The 27,580-nt window shown below is 38.7% G+C and overlaps 1 protein-coding gene across 5 annotated transcripts in view; it reads left to right on the top strand.

Moving 5' to 3' along the window:
• rock2a (rho-associated, coiled-coil containing protein kinase 2a) overlaps positions 1-27,580 on the top strand; it is a 128,533-nt gene that overhangs the window by 57,252 nt on the left and 43,701 nt on the right. For all 5 annotated transcript variants that reach the window (XM_042333646.1, XM_007897080.2, XM_042333647.1 and 2 more), the window contains exons 2-9: positions 5,955-6,036; positions 7,394-7,494; positions 8,519-8,656; positions 11,636-11,896; positions 14,370-14,514; positions 15,268-15,406; positions 19,858-19,949; positions 26,480-26,639. In XM_042333646.1, coding sequence (XP_042189580.1) covers positions 5,955-6,036; positions 7,394-7,494; positions 8,519-8,656; positions 11,636-11,896; positions 14,370-14,514; positions 15,268-15,406; positions 19,858-19,949; positions 26,480-26,639 — 1,118 coding nt within the window. The remainder of the gene's footprint in view (positions 1-5,954; positions 6,037-7,393; positions 7,495-8,518; positions 8,657-11,635; positions 11,897-14,369; positions 14,515-15,267; positions 15,407-19,857; positions 19,950-26,479; positions 26,640-27,580) is intronic.

Below are 27,580 nucleotides of genomic sequence, written 5' to 3'. Positions count from 1 at the left end.
TACAGTGAAGTGGGAGAAATCCATCCCTATCACTTGAATTACAACTGTGTTGTGCTTTATTTGAAATTTTAATTTTAAAGTTTGAACATACAGAAATTCAGTCTATCGCCAAATTAAGAATTCATGACATTTATATGTAATCTGATTGAAAGTAAACTGAATCTAGAAAATACTTAGATAAACTATTGTTGACAAGATACCGACAATACTCTGTTAAGTACTCTTGAGATGTCTCAACAACGCTATATCAAATGCAAGGATTATTATTATTATAACACAAGAATTTAGAGATGTATTGAGTGAAGTGGAAAATGAAACTAAATCTATTTTTAGTTATTCTCTCCACTCAAGTCCAATCTTGGCAGTTTGCCAACATTTCAATTACTTTCAAAATATTGTTATTGCATTCTTGTCTGTTTTTACCTTTATCTACAGTAGATATGTATTCCTGTGAACGATAGGAAGTTAACTGTTCAGACACCACATCCATTTGGAAGAATTTACTGCTGAGAGAGTAGGAATAGAGAATGATTAAGTACAGTGGAGCCCTGTTCTAACATACTGGGGTCCATGAAGTCCCATCAGCATCATGATGGAACATGGTTCCTAGTTAGTGGTTCCACTTTTCTTTTTTCTTGATTAGCTGAATGTCCACTACATTGCTGAAGAGTATCCAAACAGATGGAGATTTTCACATATGTATGCTTTCTACACATGGAAATTTGTGTCTGGAATGGACTGCATGCTCTCTCCCTAGAAGGACACAGCTTGCTTACCTAAATTCAGAGAGTATTGTGCACAGGTTTGTAAGAGCCAATGCTTGCAGACCCCAGATTGTGCATTGGGGCACTGCTGAAGTTTAATCAGCTAAAATGCATAGCTTGCGATTGAGAGCGCTGACTGGAAAAATTCCTGCTGTTGGTCTAGCTAGGACCATGCTATCTAGAAGCGCGCTCCACCCCGAAGAAACCCACAAAATAATAATAATAATCCTTGCAATTGATATAGCGCCTTATTACGTCTTTGAGACTTCTCAAAGAGCTTCCCAGAATCTAATAAATGGGCGAAACGCCTACAAAATATACCAACAGAAAGAAGGCCAACTCCATGATCGTTACAAATTGTATGCAGACGTGGGAAAACTAAATAGTTCTGGATCACTTCCTGTACATTGACTGCCTGATGCCTTGGAATTTGGCCATTTTGGCTTACGTTTTGTGCTGGCCAAGATTTCAAGCACCAATTGAGGCGGCCACCTGCATTTGAGTAAGCAAATGTTAGTTTTCAATCCCAACCATGCTATAAGTGAACCTGTGTGATAATGACACCCATTATAAAAGTTCTACTGTATTTGGTTTTCCAAGTGTATCTACATAATAGAGATGGGAGTTGTTACTGTCTGGAGAATTAGATTGACTGATCCACTTCATCCCATGGAAGATGGGTCCTCAGCATTTAATGTCCATGCATGCATAGACAGAGTAGGGAGGAGAGTGGCAGGTGACATGTTCTCAGAGGATTTCTTCTTCATTCTCCCTGTGTATAATATAATAACAATAATAATCCTTGCATTTGTATAGTGCCTTATCACCGTGAACATCCCACAGCACTATGGCTGTAATGGAGAACTCAGCACGATGCAAGCCCACGGTCCTTCTCAAAGCGCTTCATAGGTTATACTGTAAAGTGAATTGACTGTATATTTTGTGGGTGAAACGTGGCAGCCAATTGTGCACAGCAGTGTCCCACAAACAGTCGTGGATTGAATGACCACATGTTTTTTTTTGGAGGGATAATTGTCCCCGGAAAAGCGATCCGCCAATCGACTAAAAACCGGGTTCCTACTTACTGCGAGGTAAACAGCGTGTGGAGTAAGGAAACTTACGTGGAGTAAGGTTTCACATTGCCTGGGAATTGAACACAGGTCCTCTCGCTTGCGAGGCGAATGCTTTAACCACCAAGCTACAAGACCCACTATGTATATAATAATATATATATAATGGATACAATATATAATATAATAATTATATAATATATATGGCACACACTCTCTCTGGCCAGCTCTAATCCGATACAGTACTAGTGTTCCACCATTACTGATTCGTAACTGGTTGCTGGTACGTGCATGCAAGAACAGGCCAGGATAAATATCCTTCCCTGTGGGGAACACTCAGCCTGAACCGTGAACATCCCACAGCACTATGGCTGTAATTGAGAACTCAGCACGATGCAAGCCCACGGTCCTATCACTTCATTAACGGCTTTGATTTGTGGTTTTAAAAAAAGTGAGGAATACACCAAAAATGGGACCATAAATATTGAAAGTTGTAATTGTTGTTCAAAGCCTGAAGCCTTTCTAAATGCTGGCTTTCCTCCTTTTGCATTCCTTGTACAACTAACTGCCTTACAATGTTTCATTTGACTGTCGCATGAATGGCCCCTTAATAATATTGCAAATGATCTCTAAATTGTTCGGCCAACTATTGGACCACCCAAGATTTATTAAAGGACTGCATCAGAATTAATTTACACCTGATATATCACTGAAAATACCATTTTAAGTAGTCTTTGCCTGCAGCGTAATTTGCTTTCTAGGTCATTCTGTGGTAATTTACCATGAAAAGAACAGTAGAAACTAGAAATCTATACTGACTAATGGTTTACTGAAGTTTAAAACCTTGGAATTCCAAAGTCTAGTTCGAACTGTCTCAGAAATATGTGTCTGTGTTTGCTCATATGTTTAGCTACAAATACATCTGTCACAGTATTTTTTTTTAAAAATGGACAGATCTTTTCTCTCCAAATATTGCAGTGTTATCCCTGTTCCAAGTTTCTGCTGGTACTTTCTTAAAACACATGATGACCCCGGGAATCCATTTTATCTCCTTTCAGTAGTCTCTGAATTTGAGCCTCGAGTACAATACAGCCCCTCCCTCCTTAAACATTTTTTAAGTTTATTGGAATTTTATTCAGCATTATTTGAGCTGAACTAATCTGGCTTGCACAGTACCATGCTTGTGATTTTTGAGGCCTTTGAGAGTCGTACTTGAAATGTCTAGTTGCTCAGGCTAGAACAGTGGTGTGCTGTGTATGGCCATACAAAAAGGTCTGTCTGAGAACTCGCCTCCTTACTGAATGGAGCTTCTGTCATACAGAATATTCTGCTTTACTACTCGGAAAATGAGTTACAGCAGTTCTTCCGATAGTGATTTTAAATTTCCATCAGGGTGCAGCATCTTAATAATTAGCAGTTTTCACATAGAAGAATGTCTCTTTAAGCACGTTATAATGACTGTGGGAAATTGAGCAACTACAACAATTTAAATCTATATAGAGGATGTCTCCATACTTCACACAGTTGGCTTGGAACTCCAAGTTTGGGGTGGGGAGGGTGCAAAGCTACTTAAAGGGTTGTTGAAAAGATGGGTCTTAAGATGGGTTTTGAAAGTGTGCTGAATTGAGGGACTTGGAAATGGATTTCCAGAGTGGGGCAGAATGGCTGAAAGCTCACCAACAATGGTGGGTCAGATTTGGTAAAAGGACATGAAGCAGGACATTTTTTGCTGAACAAAAGGAGTGGTTGGGGCAGTACGATCGCAGAGATAAGGTAGGGCAAGCCTTGGAGGGATTTGAAAATGAGGCCAAGTATTTTGCATTTGATCTGCTGGTGAATGGGGAGCCATTGGAGCCAAGCGAGGATAGAGATGACAGACATCTAGAGCCTGGGAGTAGACCCAGGCTGTAGAGTTCTGGGTGGTCTGCAGCCAATTGCGCACAGCAATGTCCCACAAAGTCTTGGATTGAGTGACCAAATAATTTTTTTTTATTCATTTATTTCAAGGGATTATTAGCCCCGGGAAAGGTGGTCCGCCAATCGACTAACAAACAGGTTCCTACTTACTGCTAGGTGAACAGAGGCGTGTGCAGTAAGGAAACTTGCCGAAAGTTTGACCCTGCCGGGAATCGAACCCAGGTCCTCTTGCTTGCGAGGCGAGTGCTCTAACCATTAAGCCATAAGGGAGGCACTGGGTAGTCTGGTGAGCAGGATGTTTGAATAACTGATCCAGGTGAAAGTCTGAATGAGGGTCTCGACAACCCAACCAGAGAGGTGGAATCAGGTGATGTTGCATAGGTTAGGGAAAGCCAAATGAGTGAGAACCTGGGTATAGGATTGAGGGAGATTTAGCAAGGTACGTAGGAGGGGTGAGGGGATGGGGAATCTATCCTCTGAAGAAGCTCGTCAGATTGGTTGCCGGCTATCTGTGCATACGCAATTTAGAGGAAATGATGGCAACAACAATCCTGAGGACATGTAGGCAGTTCCTGATAGCCCCTTTTAAAGCTCAACATCTTATAATGCTGGGTCTAAATTAGTGGACCTTGCGTTATAGAGGGTCCAATCTATAATTCTATTTCTAATTGGAATATGTTAAACAAAAATGACTCTTTATCTACTTTCTTTCACTTTTAATGTTTGTAGAAAGGAATATGTTGGTTTAACTGGATACTTGGAGTACACAATTGATCCTCATGACGTTCAGATCTAAAATTAATTTGTAAAGTAGATATGATTACCATCTTTAAGATTCTGAAGGGAATGGATAATGTAGACCATGACAAGCTGTTTTATCTTGCACTGAACAGTAGAACCAGAGGACACGGCCTATGACTGAAGGGGAGTAAATTCAGAACAAATCTGCAGAAACACTACTTCAGTGAGTGAGTAGTAAACTTATGGAACAGGCTCCCTAAGGAGACGGTGGAAGCAGAAAATGTAATTTGTTTCAAGAACAAATGAGATAGATTGCTGCTAGAAAATAATATCTCGGGATACGGTGTATAGTTTGGGACACAACATGTCAAGCGACGGCCAGGATGGTGGAAAGCAAACTAGATGGACCTTGGTCTTCTTTCACCTAGCAAATTCTTATGGTCTTATGTTTTTTACTTCTCATGTGAATCAGTGGGATTTGGTGAAGTGTTATTTTTTTACACAGTTGTTGGGAATATCCTTTAAAATCTCGATAAAATTTGGTCATGTCCCAATGAATTTAATAAAATATAATGTACTTGTGTAATTTTGCACAAGTTGACATTTGGAATCTTCTGTTATAGCTGAGACTGAGTATTTTAGTAAATGGAACAAACAATTAATTTCCATTGCTGCACCACTCCAATATGAGATCTCAGTTGGTAGAAATTTGCATTGTCAGAGGTGCCATCCTTCAGATGTTCAACCCTTTTCAAGTAGACATTAAAAATCCATCCCATGGCACTGTTTGAAAAGATTCGCTTTCTGGCCTTTTGTGGAAAATTGCTGTGCGCAAATTGGCTGCTGCGCTTGCCTACAAATACAGTCACTGCACTTCGAGAAAACTTCACATAATGATTTGAGATTATTCAACTTGATAAGAAACTACATCAAATGAAAAGATTATTATTATAATAATACAAGTTATAGTTATCAATAGATTTTAATCTAATCACAAATAACTATTAAGACTATTTTTGAAAATGGCTTGAATAAGTTGTTTGACAATCCATCAGAGCTGATGTGAAAACAGTTGCCTTACTTCACAGCCTTACGTCACAGATGAGATAAATTGGACAGTTGTTTGATCCTTGTATGTCACTATTTTTCCTCCCATCCGTATGTACTGATTGTTTACCAAATGAAACGTATTCTTCACAAAACCGCATTGCTCCTTCCATTGTTTCCTGCCAGTTCTGGCATACAGATTTAAATAATTTGTCAGTAATATCAAGTTGAACAAGAATAATTTAAAACTTCATGTAAGGAAACTTTATAATTCTTCTGGAAAGAAAGACTGAGCTAAAATTGTTCTTGATGATATTATCAAACTATAACATCTGGTTGTTTGTCTTTGAAAAATGCATTGTTTTGAATGTCTATCCTATTGTATGAGTGACAAAGTTCCACTTTCCCTTTTCAGGATGGCCTCAATGCCCTGGTTCAAGATTTGGACTTCCCAGCCCTTAGGAAGAACAAGAACATTGAAAATTTCTTAAATAGGTGTAAGTTATATTTGTTACATATCTTCTTAACAAAATAATCTGGGTTTGTTGTAAGCAGGAGCTGCTTAAAGTGCAATGTTACCTCACACAGTAATTTGAATTGCTATTAGCTTTTAAAATGTCATTTTTGAAAAATTGTTTACCCAGTTTTTTAAAGTGTGGAAGTAATGTCGAACACTGGAAAACAGTTTTAAACCATTTTAAATAGATATTTTAAGCTTTTTGTACATAAATACTTGAAATAGTTCACTGATGCCCCTGTTTGATCATGTCTTATAAGCAATAGTTTATTCCTGTCAAAGTCTGTGTCTAGCTTTGCAGCAGTAATAAATTATGGAATACGTATAACATCACATAATAAAAGACTCTTGGGGGGGAAATAAATTAGAATCCAATTTGCTGCAACTGAACCTACTTTAATTCTAGTGATAACTGTTTTGGGACATTTACTCATGAGATCCTTTTAGCTTTATCTCTACTTACATTTCAGCAAATTACATTTCAGCAAAGCACCACACAGTTAATTGAATAAGGAACCAGTGAGAGGAGAGATAGTTGCACTAAGGACAAAAAACAAAAATGAAGAATCTCTCTATTGAATCATGTCCTTTTAATCAAACTGTCTTTAGCTTTAAACTAGCTCCTCTACAACCATACATGCATCACTGTCATTTGATCTCTATTTTAATGGATTTGTGAGATTCCGCTTTAAGTCTGAGGTATCTTAATAAAGTTGAAAGCAGCTGTGTGAGCGTTTTACTAAGGCTATTTTTATAAACCTACAATAGAGAAACAATTTTCTGTACTAATTGAGACTGGCCTCATTGTGGATAAGGAAATAGCGTGGATAATTGATGATCGCTCAAAATACAAATTGGCTGTAATGCTAACCATCAGGAGTTATACTGTCAATATACAGTATTATATGTGACATCCCTTTTCCCTCTCTGCCCTTCTCTCTCTTTCCCTCTACTGACTCACCAACTGGGTATTTGAGATTGAGCCAATTTAATTATTGTTTTTGGTTTTGGAGGGTATTATTAGGCTTTTTTGCCCTTTTCTTTTCTTGTCTTCCTACAAACCCACTAAGATGCATATCCTCCTCATCTCCCTCCTTTTCATTTGTGTCTTCCAGTACTGCAAATTTTGAGATTAGAAATTAGCTAAATTATGGAATCACTTACATAAATCCTTGTTTTACTTCTATGCTGTATACCTAGCACTAGAGTTCAAATGCGCATTAGAGCTCCAATGTAGTCTAAGTACCTAGCATCTTTTTGAACAAATGAATATGACTGCTTTGTGTTCTGTGCAGTACATACCTTTTGATGTAATTTGACATTCTCTCTTTTTTCAGTTGAAAAAGTAATGGGAAAAGTTCGAGAAATGCAAATGAAAGCAGAGGACTATGAGGTTGTAAAAGTAATTGGCCGTGGTGCATTTGGGGAAGTGCAGCTGGTAAGAAATCTAGTTCTAAAGTATTTTTGGTGTGTTGTGCACAGAAGCCCATTACCATGCTTACCATCCAAACCAAACTACTGAGAGTTCCATATGTGTGGGGACATTTTCATTTGTCTGGAATGGAGTGCATACTCTCTCTAGAAGGGGACACCCAATTTACTTAATCTGAGCAAAGGTTTACGAACCCCATAGTACACATGAAGGATACTGTTGGATTTCAGATAGCAAAAAAATGCTGTCCTATTAGGGCCACCTTATTTGTTAGTGCTTTGGCTTGCAGGGTTAATGGGAGGTGAGTGGCAAGAAACCCTACGCTCACTAACTACCCTGTTCCTCCAAGTCCTGCTAATGAGCCAGACTAACAAACTAACTGTTTTTTTTAATCAGAAGAGACAAGGAATACTGACGACCTGACTGGCTCAAGAACTGGACTACTGAGATAAAATTAGATTACAGTAGATTAAAGTAGATTCATTCAGTACTTGAAATTTTAAAATAAACAGTGTGAGAAATTAGAGGTTTTGTTGGAATTGATTCACTAGTCACTTGTATTCAAAAATTGTTTACAATCCCTTCACTCAAGATTTTAAATCGCCAAATACAGCATAATTTTATATTTTGGGATTTGACTACAGGATTGAGAAATGTTTGTTTTTTTTGGGCTGCCATCACAATTTTGGTCATTTAAAAGTAAGAAACTATCTCCGTTTGCCATCAGCGGTCATTGACCTGAGTAAAAGTGAGAAATTGTTCAATGAACTTGAAATTGAGAAACGTTTATCTCTCTTATTTCCCTGTCAATGTCTGACAGAACCAGGCCTAGGTCTTATTAATAAAATATCTATTCACAGCAACGTCTTCAGGGCAGGAGCTAATTAGCCATCAAATAAAATATCTGCTCATTTGCTTCCATCAGCGGAGGCTCTATTTTGCCTCATTTCCTCAGCCGTTTGGTGTTGTATGTTGCAGAGAAGATATATGATTGCCAGTAAATAAGCTTATGCTGAATACTTTTTCTTAGGTCCGACACAAAATATCTCAGAAGGTGTATGCAATGAAGCTTCTAAGTAAGTTTGAAATGATCAAGCGATCTGATTCAGCCTTTTTCTGGGAGGAAAGGGATATCATGGCCTTTGCAAACAGTTCCTGGGTTGTCCAGGTAAGAATGATGATGAAATAATTTTACTTTTTGTTTCTCATTAATTCTTTAAAAGTAATTATTAAGTTGCTGCCAATTAATAGAAATTGTATCTTTTTTCCATTTCTTAATCTTACCTTGTAATCTTTTAACTTCCTATTTCAGCTGTTCCAAAACTGAAAAGTCAAATTTCATATAATTACACCTTTTCTTATATACTGAAAAATATATTTTTTAAATTGTGTCAATAATTTTCCTCTCATTTGAATTTTGAATCAAATGTTTTCCTCTCCTGACGACTTATGACTCCTTAATTCCATCTTGTCTGTCATTTTGGCTCAGTTGGAAGCACTGTTTTAGGCATGGGTTTTAAAGGAAAGGAATTTATCACTTGGTGAATAACAATGTTTGCATTTGATATACTGCTTTATCATGTCAAGACGTCTCAAAGCACTTCACATGATGATAATATGAAGTGTAATGACACTGTTTATAGGAGAATAGTAATGAATAGTCAGGACTAGTAAAACATAAACAGATTAAGGATTGATCTGATTGAGGTGATTAAAATAATAAAGAATAAAAATAATAAAGATTAAACTAACACATAACTCTTCTCAAATAGAAGAATCTAAAACAAAGGGAGTGAGCGTGGTTAGAAGTGAAACCAAACAGAGATTATCAAAGTGTGGCACATAGAAGGCTGTAGATGCAGAATCAAGTAGGATTTTTATAGATTGGGGTATATAGATTGGGAAGTAAAGAGTGTTAAGGTGTATGGAGAAAGGGGATTAAACGGTCTGCTACATTCTGTAAAACTGTCAGAACTCAAAAATTGAAAATATCCACTTGGCTACATCATCCTCCCCCCATGTCCCCTTCCACCACAGCCAGACCATCCACTCTGCCTTCTCTGTCTGCCACAGCTCCTGCCACTCCCCCTCCTTACACTCCTTTTCCCCCTTTCTCCCTCTTCCCTCTCAACCACAATCCCCCAGATGAAGTTCACCACCTGCAGCCTCGAGCCCCTCCCCACCCAACTTCTGGTCACTCAACTCCCATTCTCTCCCCCCTGCTGACTGACATGGTCAACCAATCTCTCTCCTCAGGCTCTGTTCCACTCCCCCTGAAAACCGCTGTCATCACACCCCTCCTCAAAAAACCCACCTTCAATCCCTCTAATCTCTCATACCCTCAATTCCTCTAACCTCTCACACTACCATCCCATCTCCAACTTACCCTTCCTTGTCAAAGTCCTGGAATGCATTGTTGCAGGTCAACTTAGGTCACACCTCTTCCTTCCACTCCTCCTTGAGCCCCTACAGTCTGGTTTTTTCCCTGCCCACAGCACAGAGACGGCGCTTATCAAAGTCAGAAACGACATTCTGTGACCAGGGCTCCCTCTGCCTCATCAACCTCCTGGATTTCTCTGCCACATTTGACACAGTTGACCACTCCATCCTCCTCCACCAGCTCTCCTCCCTCATCCACCTTAGTGGGATCACACTCGCATGGTTCGAGTCCTACTTAACCAATTGCCTCCATTTCATCTCAGCAAATGACTTCTCCTCCCGCCCCTGCTCGGTCACCCGCAGGGTACCCCAGGCCCCATCCTTGGCCCTCTTCTTTTTCTTATCTATATGCTCCCTCTGAGCGATGTCATCCATAGACACGGGGTAAACTTCCACATGTATGCGGATGACACACAAATCTACTTTGCCTCCTCCAGTACCAACTTCAGGTCCGCCGATGTTCTATCAGCTTGTCTGGCAAACATCAAGGCCTGGATAAGTGTAAATTTCCTGCAGCTGAATATGGACAAGACGGAAGCCACACTCCTCGACTTCCGTCAATGTCTTCACTCCTGCGGATCTAAACACCTAAACCTCCCTGGGCTCTGATTCAGACTCACCGAACCAATGCACAATCTAGGTATCTAGTTTGACCCCCAGCTGTCCTTCCTCCCCTACATTTGGTCCCTGACCAGGATCACCCTCTTCCACCTCTGCCACATCACCTCTGCTCGACTGGCACCGGCCTCCTGCTCGTTCCTCGTACCCTCCGTCCCTCCAATACTCCCCAAAACTCTGGAACACTTTCCCTCAATCCCTCCGCCTTGCCCCCTCTCCCTTTTCAAATCCCGCCTGAAAATTTTCCTCTTCGACCACACTTACACGGGCACCTCTTCCCCCCCACCGCCCCTCTCCGGCTCAGAGTCAGGCTCCGCCACTGTTAAGCGCTCCGAGATTCTACCCTGTGTGGAGGGAGCTATGTAAGTGCAATTTGTTGTTGTTATGATCTGAAAATCTGGCAGAACTGGCACATTGTGCTGATTTGCCTCCTCCTGATTTTCCTATTCCAGCCCATTGGTTGAGTTTGGAGTCCTGTAGCTCAGTGGTTAGAGCTCTCACCTCGCAAGCAAGAAAGCTGGGTTTGATTGACCGGGGCAGGGTGAAACCATGGGCAAGTTTCCTTACTCCACACACCTGATAATAACCTTAAGAAAAAAAATAAAATTGGTCACTTCAATGCAAGACTGTGGGACAATTGGCTGCCGCATTTCACCCACAAATATACAATCAATTCACTTTACGATATATTCTGTGAAGTGCTTTGAGATGACTAGAACACGCGAAAAGAGCTATATCAAATGCAAGGATATTATTGTTGTTATTGAGTAACGCAGCACAATCAAGGGATATCAAACCTGCAACTTTCCTTGGGTACACAACATTGCACCAAATCAATGGTGTAATTATCTACTAAACCACCAAAGAGCTCAAATTAGATTTCTGAAATCGAAATATAAACGCTATTAAATAAAATTGACTCTCCCGGGATGGGTTGTTTTAGAGTATCTTAGGCTGAACAGCTGAAATAGCTCTTATAATTTCATTTAGTAGTTTTGATAGTTTATTTGTAAACCAGATATACACAAATAGTCAACATTGAATTTCCTATTTATTAAAAATATAGTAACTTTGACTATTTTTCTTGCAGTTATTCTATGCCTTTCAAGATGACCGATACCTCTATATGGTAATGGAGTATATGCCTGGCGGTGACCTTGTAAATCTCATGAGCAATTATGATGTGCCTGAAAAATGGGCCAAATTCTACACAGCTGAAGTGGTGCTTGCCTTGGATGGCATTCACTCAATGGGTTTTATACACCGAGATGTGAAGCCTGATAACATGTTGCTAGACAAACTTGGACATTTAAAGTTGGCAGATTTTGGCACTTGTATGAAAATGGATTCAGTAAGTGAACATATTTTAAGAAATACTTAAAATTATATTTTGCTGTTGAACTAAGTTTTGGTTGACTAAAATAAGTGTACATTAAATGTGTGTCCTTGTGGGTATGGGAATTTTGCTTAAAAATGGGCCTTATACTTGAAAGGTTATTTTTATGGAATATAACATAATCTTGCCTGTCATTGTTGATGTTTTCAAATGTAGCTTCAATTTTCTCATTCTCATCTGCTTATTTTCATTTTTCCTCTATCTTCATTATAAGGCTGGACTATGGGAACTCTCTCCTCGCCGGCCTTCCTGGCACCTCCCTCCACAAGCTGCAGGTCATTCAGACCTCTGCAGCTCGTGTACTGTCCCGCACCAGGCTTCGCGACCACATCACTCCCACCCTCGCTCGCCTCCACTGGCTCCCCATCCCCCAGAGGATCGAATTCAAGATCTTCATCCTCACCTACAAGGCCATTCACGGCCTTGCTCCCTCCTACCTCTCCGACCTACTATCCCCCTACCTACCTGCCCGTACCCTCTGTCTCCGGTCTGCTCCACATCCCCCGCCCCAACCGCCCTACCATCGGTGGCCGGGCCTTCAGCCTCTCAGCCCCTGAGGCTCTGGAACTCTATCCCCCAGTGCCTTCGCCGCCTCCTCCCTTTCCTCCTTCAAGGCCGGTCTCAAGACCTTTCTCTTTGATCGTGCCTTCAGCTCCCTTCTCGACTCTCTACCCCCTCCTCGCTCCCTCCCTTCCCTCCCCTCACCCTGACCATTTCCCCCCTGCTCGGGTCCTGACCCAACTGTACAGCGCCTTGGGACGTCCTCCCGACGTGAAAGGCGCTCTATAAATGGAATCTTGTTGTTGTTGTAATCTGCTAATTTTTTCCTTTATTGTCAAGGCCGCTATTGTTTGTTATCCATTTTTATTTTATGTGTATCATTTTACAACAGTAAATTGCATGTATATAGTGCTTTCACATCAGTAGGATAGCCCAAAAAGCGGGACAGTCAAAGGTTTGCACCCAAGCTGCAGGGTGGAGGGAGCTAGCGTAGTCAAGCCGAAACGTGATGAAAACTTAGATGAGGGTCTCGGTGGCCTGAGGGAAGAGGTATTGGTGGAGATAGCCAATGTTGCGGCGGTGCGGGAAGGCAGAACGGTAATGTCACAGATGTGGGTTTAAAGGACAGTTGAGGGTCGACCAAGACACAGATACTGGCTCGATGAAGTAAAGACGAAGAGAGATGCTATCAGCGCCTGAGGTGAGGAGGCGCTGACAGGAACTAAGCAGAAGGACCTTCGTCTTGTCGATATTCAACTGGAGAAAGTTGGCTCTCATCCAGGACTTGATGTCTGACAGACATTCTGTCAGGACAGCAGTGTTCCTGGAGTCAAGGGTGGAAGCAGAGAGATAGAGTTGAGTGTCATCTGCATAAATGTGTAACATTCAACTGGAATATGACATTTTGCAAGTTTTTTGTTACTTTTTAAAACAATTTGACAGGTAATATTGATGTGTATATTTTACTTTGGGGGGGATTTTTTTTAATTTCTTGTCATCTTTTTGACTACAAAAATGATCTATTACAAGTCATAAGATCATCATGGACAGCACCTCCTAACAAAAACATGTTTAACGTTAGGAATTCATTTTCCTCTATTTGGAAAATATTAGAAATCGGATGAATTCCAGTCCGAAAAGGAAGCCAACAAACCTGAATACGAGGGAAGTTGTCCTATTGGAGTTAAAGTCAAGCCCCAATTGGGTTCAAGTGAAAATAAAAACACGCACAATATCCCACTTAATGTTACAGGAAAACAAATTGGTTTAATGGAGGATTGGTCATACAATTATATATTGTCTTCAATTGTAATCCCTGTTTAAATCTGGAAGACCAGTTGTAATTGTTGTTGCATGCTTCAAATTCAGGCAGAAACACTTATTGGTTTTGAGTATTTCAATTCTTTCAGCGCCCCCTGCCATCAGCAATGCAAATTACAATGGCCTTTGTTGCTACTTTTAGCAGAAGATTGCAACAAAGGTGCAGATGAAGAAGGCGTCTTGGCTAATTTGATCTCAATCCTATCATTATCATGCCCATTTAAATTAATTTGAATTCATCACTCACTCTGAAATTTGTTTCAGAAAAAAATTGTATTAAACAAATGTGAATGAATGATCTAGCAACACAATGCTCATGGTTTATAATTTCATCCACGCTAGTTTAATAAATGAATAACATGGATTAATGTAGTTATTTGTCATGAGGCACTAATATTTTCTCTGACTATTTTTGGAGTGCTTTGTTCTCTACCTACCTCAAAGCAATGTGCATGTATGGTTTTAGAAAATACAAACTTTTTTGGCCCTAAGAATTGCATTATAATTATGATAGTGCATTTGAATATTTTTCAAAGCATTGCATTAATCATTTGCCATGAGTGTTTTTGAACAGTGGCTTATTTCTATTACTTTTCTAAATGCACAGACTGGGATGGTTCGATGTGATACCGCAGTTGGAACTCCTGATTACATCTCTCCTGAGGTATTGAAATCGCAGGGAGGAGATGGCTACTATGGTCGAGAGTGTGATTGGTGGTCTGTAGGAGTTTTTCTATACGAGATGTTAGTTGGTGAGTACAGAATCTTTTAATATCAATATTTATTAAAACTAGAGTAAATGTAAATTAAGTGGCTGATGTTTTCAATTGATTCCTGCTTCCCCTCCCCCAAATTATTGTTGGTGGTTAGTTGGTTGTATGTACTGGTAAAACCAAGTTTGTGCCGTGGTTGAGGATACAATTGACCAGTGTGATTACCACAAAATAATATAATAATCCTTGCATTTAATGCAGCGCCTTTTACGTTGGGACGACAACTCAAAGTGCTTCATAGGATTTACTGCAAAGAGCAGTGATTATATATTTTGCAGGTGTATTCGGCAGCCATTTTGCACACAGTAATGTCCTTTCAAACGGTCATGAAACAAATGACCAATTTTATCCATAGAATTGTTGGCCAGGACAATAGGAGAATTGTCCCTTTTTGATTAGTCCAATGACAGAACAGGCAAATCACTGATAATCACTTGCACAACAGCAGTGTGTACTTGCCTTTGAAATAGATGGAGTTTGAATGTTGTATTTTCACACATACAAAATTCAATCTTCTTCTTCAATAGCAACTTGCATTCTGCTGTCGTGCTACAGGTTTTGTATTTTGACACTGAAATCTTGTTTGCTCCACCTTTGGCATTTCTTCTATGCTAAATGTGTTGTATAACTGGGGTATTAATGTGTACTATGTACTATGTACTGTGCTATGAGAGTGAAAAGATTACTTTATATGTAGTAAAAAATCTGAACTTTCTATACTTTCTCTATTAGGTGATACGCCATTTTATGCAGATTCTCTCGTGGGAACATATAGTAAAATCATGGATCATAAAAATTCCTTAAATTTTCCGGATGATGTTGACATTTCAAAACATGCCAAAGACCTCATCTGTGCCTTCTTGACTGACAGGTATTCTTTCTTTATTAAGTGTATATTTCTATAAAAGGCAGCTTTCATGTCCTCCTATCTATGACCGGTTTAAAACTTAAAACCATTGGATGAAAATTAAACTATACAATTGTAGAAATGTAAACCTGCCTTGTTAAGACTTCTCGATTATAGTCTTTACTCTTAAATATGTTGAACCAACCACAGCTTCCGGCAGTAAGTTTCACATTGTCGCCATCCTCAACAAATCAAAGTTTTTTGATCGTGCTTATGGTCACCTCCCTCCTCCCTCTGTCTTTGTCAAACGCTCTGGGATGATACCCCGCATGAAGGGCGCTATATAGATGCAAGTTGTTGTTGTTTTCTGAAAGTCCCTTTTAGATCTATTTCGGCTTATATTTTTGGATTTGTTTTGGATTCACCAGCAAGTGGAAACAGTTTATTAATATCCACCTTTTCAAATTATTTTTCAATTTCAAACATCACATCTCCAGAGAAAAGCTCTAACCCGTTCAATCTTCTTGATAGCTATATTCATTCATCACTGGTAATAAATCTAAGCTATACTCTCACTAATATATTTTCTCTAGTGTGGCTTTAGATTCTTTTGCAGACTTTCTCCAGCAGCTGATTTTCTATTTGTCTTTGCATTTTCCATATTGCTGTAACTTTGCAGTAAATTTCCCTGAGAGAGAAGTCAAGGTTGCAGACTTTTCTATGACTCCTGTCAGTGGTACCATATGGTCAGGCAAGAGGAAATAAGCTTGCTGCAAAGCTTGATGACTGCATCAATTAACAAAGTTCCCTCACAGGAGGTGGAGCAGGTTCCAAGATTCTTCACCAAGTGATGTGACTAAACAATGAATTCTAATGTCAATTTTTGAGACTTGTCTTATCAGCATGTTAGAATTCTTTGGTTTGTTTTCAATGCCATAACCTCTTACAGTAGATGAGCAACAGTTCCCTCAAGCAAAAACCTTAGTCCCCACAATTGTGGCTTACTAAGCACATACTGAGGGATTAAAAATTGCCACAGTTTCTAATTCTGCCCACATACACCTCTCAGATAGAACTATCAGGATAACCAATTAACAATGGAATGTCTTTATCCTAAATTAATAATATTGTAGAATGGTGTGACTTGCATGAAAGGTTTCAATTTAAAAAATTCATTATGTTTATTTGCAACAAGATCTTTGAACAATTGCTTAAAAGCAGTAGCATCTCCCTTTGTTGTAGTTAACAGGTTTTTAAACCTGTTCAATTTTAGAATACAAGGTAAGAAGCCCATCATGAAACACAAGACTAGTTTCTTGAAGGCTACATTGTATTAAATGGTTTTCTACAGAGTTTGAAACTCGAATTTTAAACCGTTAGATTTAATGTCAACCTAAGCTTTAAAGAATTTGTCAAGCTACAGTGAAATGTAAAAAGAGATTCAAATAATAATAATAATCCTTGCATTTGATATAGCGCTTTTCACGTTGGGAGGACATCCCAAAGCGCTTCACAGAACACACTGTAAAGTGAAATGACTGTATATTTGTGGGCGAATTGCGCACAGCAGTGTCCCACAAACAGTTGTAGATTGAAAATGACTAATTTATTATTGTTTTTGGTTTTGGAGGGATTATTATTAGGCTCTGTGTGGAGTAAGGAAACTTGCCCAAGGTTTCGCCCTGCCTGGAATTGAACTCAGGTCTCTCACTTGCAAAGCGAATGCTCTAACCACTGAGCTGCAGGACTCCACATCCTCACCTTGGTATAATACTGAATTCAGAATATAGTCTGAATACAAGTTACTGAGTATGTTTACATGCAGTGGGATGTTTACTTTAAAGTCAGATCTTTATTATGGGCCTGCTTTAAATCAGCAGACTTATTATAGTTTCACCAGGATAAATCAAAGTGTAATGTTTACATGGTTTCTAAGTGCAAAAAAGAAAGAGCCAATCTAGGAAACCAATCTACATGTCAACTGGATGTAAACATACAGATGGTCAAGTTCTTTATTTTAAAGAAATAATCTTTCAGCAAACAGCTCTGCAGTGCTTTTGGTAACTCACCAAATTTTCTAAACTCGACAGCTAACATTCAGTAAATGTCCCATAGCCCACCCACCACACTGGTAACTGCAGCAGCTATCCCATCCTTCTGATTTCGACTCCCTCAGAAGATTGGTTATCGGCACTTCCAATTGTTGTATCATATCAAACCATTCCAATCTCTGTGTTTAGAATAATACACCATGTATTTAATTTGAGGGAAGTTATTTTCTTCAGCTTTTTCAAATCTTACATTACAGCAAGATTCCTGTTTTGTGTTCAATTGGCAGTAAGTTTTCTATAGCCGAAACACAACTTTGAAATTGTATTCCATTAAATCTTCACAATTTATCTTAACATTTTGGGTCAAATAGCTGTACTGCATTGGATCAACTGTCGTTGAGTCACTTCAAAAAGAAAATTAAGCTTATTAGAAAAATATCACGCATTTATTTGGGAGAGGTGTTTAAGCAACAAAAATTGGCTGCAGGTGTCAGTAATTGATGTGTATGCAAGTTTGTAAATCACAGGAAATGATGACCTGGATTGAGGTGGTTGCCATGGTACAAGGGTTTCATGAAGGATTTTTTTCACAGCTGCTTTTTTTCCATCTTAGTTCAGAGAGTAGTCTCTTTATGATTTTATTTTACAATGAATGGACAATGTGAAACTATCCTACAGATTTGCTTAAACATTCAAAAAAATGTCAATTTCCCTTATAAACTGTCCCAAAAAAATTTCTGGCCCTTTATGAGGATGTTATCATTTATTTCATTCTAACAACAACATTTACAACAACAGCAGTTTACATTTATATAGCGCCCCCCACACCAAGTGGCGTCCCAGAGTGCTTAACAGTGGTGGAGCCAGGAAGAGGAAGAAGATAACCATAGATGATGCGGTGTCTAAGGAGTGTACAGAATAGTGCTGTGCTTTAAATAAATTAGGTGATGTTATTGTTGTAATAAGTGTTCTTTTGACACGCATGTTATAATGATGGATTTTAACAGTATTATATGTCAGATCAGTTGAATGTGATGCCTTCATGATAAAAATAATTGACTCTTCCCTCAAACACACAAAAAATTGTGAAATAAATTTAAGCGAGGGTGATGCCTTTTCTAAACTGTTCCCAAAAATGGAAACTGATTTTGGGGTGAAAACAAGCTTTTTTTTGTCATCAGTGCTATGTTTTTTAATACCGGAGGAATGAGGTGTGCAATTTTCTTTGTTTGACAAAACCTGCTTCAAGATGTAAACTAGAGTGGAAACTGACTAATAATAGTCTGCCTTAGGAGCAGTCTACCTGTAACTATTAATATTTATAGGTCTGCACTATTTTCCCAAAATAGTAAGATCAGGATTTTGTCTCCATAATTTCTTAATGGAAAGCGAGAGACTGAAAGAGAGACCCCAGTATGTGGTGCCAACGATGGTAGTTGCTAATGGGTTACTATCCATGGAAATGTTCCCCAGAAATATTTGTTGCTTTTAAGAGTGAATGAGTAGGTGAGGGACAAATGTTTTTAATTTTTTCAAAAGCCAGTAAAATGTTCATATTGCAGTATTATAAGCCAATACTATATTTAATAAGGACCACTAAAATTTAGATTAATAGTGCAAAGCATGCAGAATACAGTAGCTGCGATGTTGGACAGCATGTTAAAGAGCAAATACTTCATTATTGGGGAATGGAAATGTATTTAAGAGAAATAATATGCAGTTCAGATACTTAAAAAAGGCAGGAATTTTTTTCCACGTGCAGAGGGTTTCCTGTTTATGCTGAATTTAGGACTGTGGAAATATTTGAAACAGCTGCTCGTGTTACATCTACAAGTTAGCAATTCAAGATTCAGATCTCACGGGACTAAATAAGCTCCAGTAGATTTTTTAAAATATAATTTTGCATTCTAAAAAGGAATGTAACTTTTTAGAGGTTTTTGTAGATAATTAACTTACCGTTTGGATAGAGATGTCTGGCAATTTTTGACAAGTTGTTTTGGCATTTGTTTCAAATCTAGACTATAAAATTGCATGTAGAAATCAAAGAGTATTAGAAGTTCAGAATTAAAAACCATAAAGTTTGCATATGATTTTGGTTTGCAATAGAAATTCAATTTGGATATCTGGATGTCTGCTGTTTGATTGTAACCAGAAAGAGTTCAATACTTTGGCTACCTGCTGAGAGTTTTGTTGCTGCTTATGTGCATAGTCCCTCCCCCAGCAAAGTTGTCAGTGTTTAAATGGGTCTGCTCCACACGTGGCAGAATGCAGCACTACGGCCATGTTAATGCTGATAGAAAAGCAGAGGCGTTTATTACAGACCAAAAAGAGCCATAAAGCACACATCAGCATTCCTATTTAAGTGGCAACAACAATTTCCTTTGTTTCGACAAACGTACTAACTAAACATATAACTATGTTCAGGGAGGTGCGGTTGGGGAGGAATGGAGTAGAAGAAATCAAACGTCACCCTTTCTTCAAAAATGATCAGTGGACATGGGACAGCATCCGCGAGAGTGAGTATCGTAATGATGGTCTTTATGATGTAGTTTGTTTAATGTTCAGACTCATCTAAGTTAGAGAAGCATGGTAATGAAATCCAATCTAAATGAACTAGGCATGTGTAAGTAATCCGTTTTTCGCCTGTTACTTCTGGTAAGAATTTATTTCGTATGCTGCAACTTTACACTGCATGAAGTTTCCCATAGCAGAAAAGTGTCCTGTAGGTTTTTGTGAATTTAATTATTTCAAAATAGCAGTAGCAACCCTGACAGTTATGTCTTTAGCTAGGTAATTTGATATTATAATGTTTTTATTTTGTCTAAATTACACAAGATATTCATGTACTTTTTCAATTTTTTCAATTTGATGAAATTTTTTTAAAAATCATTTGGGTTTTTGCTCCATTTTAAAACTGTATATTTTGTGCTTAATAAAACCTTGCATTTCATATAGTGCTTTCTTACATCAGAACATCTCAAAGAAAATCACAGTGAAATTTAGTAACTGCGTACACAAATGAAGTAGCTAATGTATGGCACCGATATTCACAAACAGCACTGAAATGAATGACCAAATTTATACAATGCAATTTACATTTACATAGCCTGGTTCATATTGGGAGGATGTCTCAAAGTGCTTCATGCAGATGATTCACCCTCACATATAAATTTCTTGACACCCTAACATACCCTACCTCTTTGATCTGCTCATATCCCACTCTGTGCCCACTCCTATTCTCAGCTAAAACAGGTCTGCAGTGTGCCTCCACGCCATCCATGCTTTCAATCACCTCAGTTGGCCACCAAGCCTTCAATCGCTGCTCCCCTTACTGCCAGACTCCCTGCCTTTATGCCTTCTCCTCACTTCCTCTTTATTGATCTTCAGATCCCACCTTAAAACCTGCCTCTTCAATTACTCCTTTGGTCACCTTTCCTCCCCTTTTTCCCTTGAGCTGTATATAAATGTATGTTAGGGCCTTTGTTAATTGGAAGTATGTTTGACGTTGGGTTTGCAATCAATCAGCTTGGTTCTGACTATAGCTTCTACTAAATATGATGTGCACTTGTGTAAAAATAATCCTTGCATTTAGTCTTTCACATCAGGAAGTGTCTCAAAGAGCGTCACAGGAATTAATGTGAAGTGTTAGAATTGTGTACCCGTAATGAATGCACTAAGTAATTTGCACACAGCAGGTTCCACAAACGGCATGAAGTGAATAGGTCAATTTTATCTGGGGGTTTGTTGGCCAAGACACCGAGAGAGACATTTCCCTTTTTTAATTTTGCCAATGGATCGTTGACACCTACTGAACAGGCAGATAAGACTTCAGTTTAACATCTCATCTGAAGGATGACACCTCTAACAATGCAATGGAGTGTCAGCCTAACTATCTGAGTCAAAAGTCCCAAAGTAAGGCTTGCACCCACAACCTTCTAACTCGGAGGCAAGAATGCTATGAACTTTGTGTGGGCAGTTTAGTTAAACCTGAATATTTATCAAAAATAATAATGATTAATCCTTAAATTTGTATAGCATCTTTCACATCGGGAATTGAAAATGAGATCCTGTGCCAACACTTTAATTTATTGGCCTTGTGTTAAAAGTTGAAAGAGTCTGTATATATATATATCTTCCATGAATATTTCAGAAATGTGTGTTAGAATGAGTGATAAATTAGATCAAATTATTCCTGTTTTTATTGAGTGGTAGATGTTTTCAAGTTAAAAGTAGGTGGTTGAGATGCTTGTGCTGCAGTACATAAGGTAAAATTTATAACTGGATAGACCCAAGGCTCATAATTTTGGATGATTTTAGCCTTAAGACCATTGTCTAAAAATTTAACATTGATCAGATTCTTTAATTTAGTTTTGAGTTTTAAGACCCAGGAAAAGTCCAGTTTAAAATTAAGAATTTCAGGCCTCTAGATGTAAAAAAAACATCTTTGTCCATTGTGCAGGGTGTTAACCTGTAAAATTCCTCTTCAGCAAAAAAAAAGTTTTAAAATATTACATTGTAGCCATTTCCTAAAAGTAGAAGTAAATCTAAATCAGATAAACCTTGGTTAGCAGGACTAATGGGGGGAGTGGGGAGATCAGTCCAGCAAGCCTGAATTTCCGGCTAAGTGTATTTACAATGCCTGTAATGGTGTTTACCAGCATTTTTCAGCGCTATGTTTTTTTTAATGTGTGAATAAACTATCTTCAACTTACTTGATCACTCATCTAAAGGAGGTCTACACACGGCCATTGTGAAGGCTCGCCAACATAAGGAACATGAGACGGGAAAATAATTATGTGGGCTGCTCAGCAAAGCATTGGCATGTGCCAGGAGAGTTGGGAGGCAGGTGCCAGCGGAATTTTTAAAAAATTGGTTTCAGGCCTGGTCTGGCTAGCTTTAAATTTTAGATACCAGAGTCCAGTAAGATGGGGGGTTACTGTTATTCAATAAACAGTGAGGCCATCAGTAAGGGCTTTTGTAAGTACAGGACACATCTGTATCTGAAAAATAAGTAAAACACTTATGTAGAGAGGATAAACAAGAGCAGTGGAAAGGAAAAATGAAGCCACATTGGAGCTTTACCATGGAGCATTCTGTTAAGTGGATCCAGTTGTTCCCTAATGTGCTTTGAGACGAGATGTATTTTCGGGATACATTTTGTTGGTGTGGCAGTTGCTGTTTGAAGAGCAAACTGATTTCACTCACCATGTTTTATGGAAATGTATTTAAGAATTAAGACTGGGGTATTACATAAAAGGAAAATATTCAGATACCTTGTTAACCTTTTCATTATTCTGGAGGTCCTGGATTCAAATAGCTCTTGAAAACTTCCAAGTTTCCTTCTTGTGTGAGCATTGGAAATGGCTTATAAAAACATTGGAATTAGAAATGGTTGGAATTCATCAGAATAGGCTCATAATTTTATAATAATAATAATCCTTGCATATGATATCCTTGCCTTATCATGTCTTCGAGACGTCTCAAAGCACTTCAGAATATGTTGTAAAGTGAATTGACTATTTTGTGGGAGAAACGCGGCAGACCATTTTGCACACAACTGTATCCCACAAACAGTCATGGATTGAAGTGACCGATTTATTATTTTTTTAAAAGAAATTATTACCCCCGGAAAAGCAATCGGCCAATTGTCTTAACAACCGGGTTCCTACTTACTGCTAGGTAAACAGAGGTGTGTGGAGTAAGAAAACTTGCCCAACATTTCTCCCTGCTGGGAATTGAACCCAGGTCGCTCGTTTGCAAGGCGATTGCGCTAAACCCTGAGCTACAGGACTTATGTGCTTAAACAGCAGCCAGCAGGGATCCATAAATGGCCATGGTGTGAGTGACAACTCTTCTGGAGGATTGTTGGCCAGGACACCTGAGGAAACTACCTTTCCTTTTCAAACTAGCATCAATGTGTGTACTTTAGTGTGTATCTCAACGGTGGACAGTTGCCATTTCACGTCTTCAACAATGTAGGAGTCCCCAATAATGTAGTGGGTGCCTTACCTTGGGAAAAGGTTAAAACACCATTCTCTTAAGCTTCCCTTCAGAAAAATATTCTGCATACTTTCCCTAGTAATTTAACCTACATGTATACTTCAGTCTTAATCCTTAAATTAAAATGTGGAGTCCTGTAGCTCGTGGAGTCCTGTAGCTCAGTGGTTAGAGCACTCGCTTTGTAAGTGAGAGACCTGAGTTCAATTCCAGGCAGGGCGAAACCTTGGGCAAGTTTCCTTACTCCACACGTCTAATAATAATCCCTCCAAAACCAAAAACAATAATAAATTGGTCATTTTCAATCTACGACTGTTTGTGGGACACTGCTGTGCGCAATTGGCTGCCGCGTTCGCCCACAAATATACAGTCAATTCACTTTACAGTGTGTTCTGTGAAGCGCTTTGGGACGTCCTCCCGACGTGAAAAGCGCTATATCAAATGCAAGGATTATTATTATTATTATTACACATCTCCAAAAACATGGCAAATTGAATCAGAGCACCTTATTCAGACCGTAACAGTCACTGTAGTGTCAGTCTAGACTGAGCTCAACTCCCAAAATGTGGTTTTAACCCATAACCTTCTGACCCAGAGAAAAGAGGCTACCAACTGAGCTGTTCCAACACTTAGCACCTGCACATCATAACTGTTTTTTCAAAGCTTAAGCTTACTGCCTCCAGGGAATTCAGTAAACGACTGAAATAAAATTTTATTGGCTTTTGCTACTGAAGTGGAGGATACCTTGAATGAGACAGAACTGAATGACTGCAACTCATTATAGAGTTCTCCAGCACTTCAAAGATTAGCTCAGGAGTCTGTGACCATCCTGATGTGTGTAACAGCTGTTTGAATATTAAATCTCAAATATTTTGTAAGAGCAATGTTTTAAATTACATTAATGAGGAAAGATTTATTAATCCTATTTTTGTGAGCCGAGACATTCCATCAACAATATCGCTAAAAGTTTCTAGTCAATCTCCACTGGTTTCTGATTCCTTTGGAGAGACTTGCAGACAGTGAAGATGTAATGAAATGTATAGGAAATGGATTGTGTTAATGTGTTTCACTATGCTATTTATAAATAATCCCACTCCTAATTATTTAATTCCTCAAACTGTTTTAAAATGAAACTCAGACAATAGTTTTATAGTCATATTGCCTTATCAAACCTTCCATAAAGCTTGGTTTTCTAGTTTGTCTGTATGTATTCCTCATTTGTGGATTACATGAAAAAGCTTACCCATCTGTAGGGTCATCATTCTGTAAATCAGATATATTGCACACATGAAGTTCCTTCACAACTATCTGGATCACACGTAGGAGGGGGAGGTGACAATAAGGAGACTGCTGAGGAGTGTTTAAGAAGTAAAATCAGGAGGTATCAAAGGCAACAGAGGTAAATTTTGTTAGGATTTGGCGTGAGATAGAAGCAGGCAACGTGACGGGCAAACAAGTAATAATAATTCTTGCATTTGATATAGCGCCTTATCACGTCTTCAAGATATCTCAAAGCGCTTCACAGAACATACTGTAAAGTGAATTGACTATATATTTTGTGGGCGAAATGCAGCAGGCCAATTGCGCACAGCAGTGTCCCACAAACAGTCGTGGATCGAGTGACCAAATTATTTTTTAAAATTTATTTTGAAGGAATTATTACCCCAGAAAAAGTGATCCGCCAATCGACTAACAAGCAGGCATTGTGGCAGGGGAGGACAGAGTGGCTGGACAGGCAGGCAATGGGGTGGGGGGGTGGCAAGCAATTTGATGTGGACAGGTGAATTGCACCACAACTGGAAGCAATGTTAAATCACTCCAGCAGTGTTAATGATATAAACCCCAAAGATTTGAACAAAATGCTTGTTCTGATGAAGGGACACACCTGAAACATTAAATTGTCTTTCTTTTTCGGCTTCGAATTGACATGATGTTTTTCTGTGTTTTTCTTTTCATTTTGTAGCATTGTTGCTACATCCTTGGTTGTGAGCTCATCACATCAGGACTTTGAGCTCGGTCTATGCTGACACTCCAGTGGAGTGCTGCAGGGCGCACTACATTTTCGGAGGTGCCGTCCTTCAGATGAGATGTTAAACTGAGGTCCAGTCTGCCTTTTCAGGTGTCACTTCAAAAAGAGAGGGGAGCTTCTCTTGGTGTGCTGAGCAACAATCCTACGGATACAATTAGTCATTCACTTCATAGTTGTTTGTGGAATATTGCTGTCCACAAATTGGTTGCTGTGTTTGCCTACAAATACACAATTGCATTACTCTATAATAAGAATCCTTGCATTTGATACAGCACAATATCACGTCATTTCATTGTTTCAAAGCACTTCACAGGATATACTGTAAAATAGATTTTGTGGTACATTGAATATAGTACCTACAGTAAATCCTGTGAAGTGCATCGATATAGTAAAGCGCAAATGCAGGTATTATTATCCTTAATGTGTCTAACCTTTTGGCTCTTTAGAAGGGATTCAAAAAGTGTACTTTTCTTCCTGGAAAAAGCAAACAAGATTTTCCTCCTATTTCCCAAACTAAGTTCCCTCTAATTATAACAAATGATCTGACCCAAATCCTCTAATGAATGAACTGCCTTTCTTGGGAAGCTAATAGTGTTCATCTCCATGGAATAGCATTCTCATGAGTCGGCATAATTTTCTGCATGGAATTTTTCGAAACGAAATGCACTTTATGTCCCAAGGCACCTTGAGCTTGCGTCATTTTTTTGCTCCAGCCTTCCCGTTTGAGTGCTTTTCCAAATTTAAAGTCACTTTGGATCTTTCTTAACTTTCCTCTGCTGTCCCTTTTCTCCTATCTAAATAAATCCACAACTCTTTACGTGCAATTATTTTGGTCACAAAGCACTTTGCGAGTTAGCAGACTCACCTACTCTAGAAATAAATACCATATTAGGAAATCACACTTTGTTTCATTGTTGGCAGGCCTTTTATGATTGTCAAGGGTTCACATCATATCAATATTAATATATTGTTTCTGACTAGATAAAGTTAGCTGATAACTTCTTCTGGTTTGTAACACAGCTGCAGCCCCTGTTGTACCTGAATTGAGCAGCGACATAGACACAAGTAATTTTGATGATATTGAAGATGACAAGGGAGAAGTGGAAACATTTCCTATTCCAAAAGCCTTTGCAGGGAACCAACTACCTTTCATAGGATTTACTTACTTCAGAGACAGCCAGTAAGTATTTTATTTTGCACTTGCACCTTAATCCCAGGAAAGATTCTAAATAATCATTTAGAACTGATGAATTGTTGAGAACTCCATTTCTTCAGAGGATAATTTTGAATTCATGCTGACGTATCCTGTGTATGGATTTACTTTTAATATGTTTACTTTGAACAGGTTTTCTTGTCATGTGCAACCAAGCCATTCCTGTTTTGTTGCATTGTTGTATATTGACCTGGTTATATCTAAAATGCCACTTTGTCAATATTTAGATTGTATCCTTTTAATTGGTTGAGATCAGGTCTTGGAGTTAACAAGATCAATCAACCTTTTTTAAAAAAATTATTTCCACCTGAAAAATGGACCGTGGAAATCAGAGTTAGAAGACAAGTGGTAACTAAAGGATTTCAAGTTTAAATGAGGATGAAACAGGAAAATTCACTTATTTTCAGGGAAAAGGTCAAATATAAATTAGAAGAGAAAATCACGCAAGAAAAATTTGGGTGAGCAGAAGTAAATATTTTATTTTAAAAAATGTTTTGTTTTAAATGTTTATCTTACAGAGTGGTAGCTTTACTACTCTTAATATTCACCAAAAGCTTTGCGAGAGCTGTAAAATTACCCAAAGGAGATTGGGACTTTCCAGGTATACCAATACAGTACAATTTGTGTGTCAGCCTGGCTCAGTGGAAGCACGCTTGCCTCAAGTCAGAAGATTGCTGGTTCAAGCCTCACGTTGGGACTTGGATTGACAGAGTCTAAGGTGACACTCCAATGCAGTACTGGGAGTATGTTGCATAGTCAGAGGTCCCGTCCTTTGGATGTGACATTAAACCAAGGTCCCGTTTACCAGTTCAGGTGGAAGATAAAGATTCCATGTTACGACTCGAAAAGAGAAAGGAATTACTCCTGGCCAACAATCCTGTCCCGATGTCCCAAAAATAGGCAACACA

Source organism: Callorhinchus milii, unplaced genomic scaffold (genome assembly GCF_018977255.1).
Source record: "Callorhinchus milii isolate IMCB2004 unplaced genomic scaffold, IMCB_Cmil_1.0 Scaffold3, whole genome shotgun sequence".
NCBI lineage: Eukaryota > Metazoa > Chordata > Chondrichthyes > Chimaeriformes > Callorhinchidae > Callorhinchus > Callorhinchus milii.
This window is presented reverse-complemented; position numbering and strand designations above follow the sequence as displayed.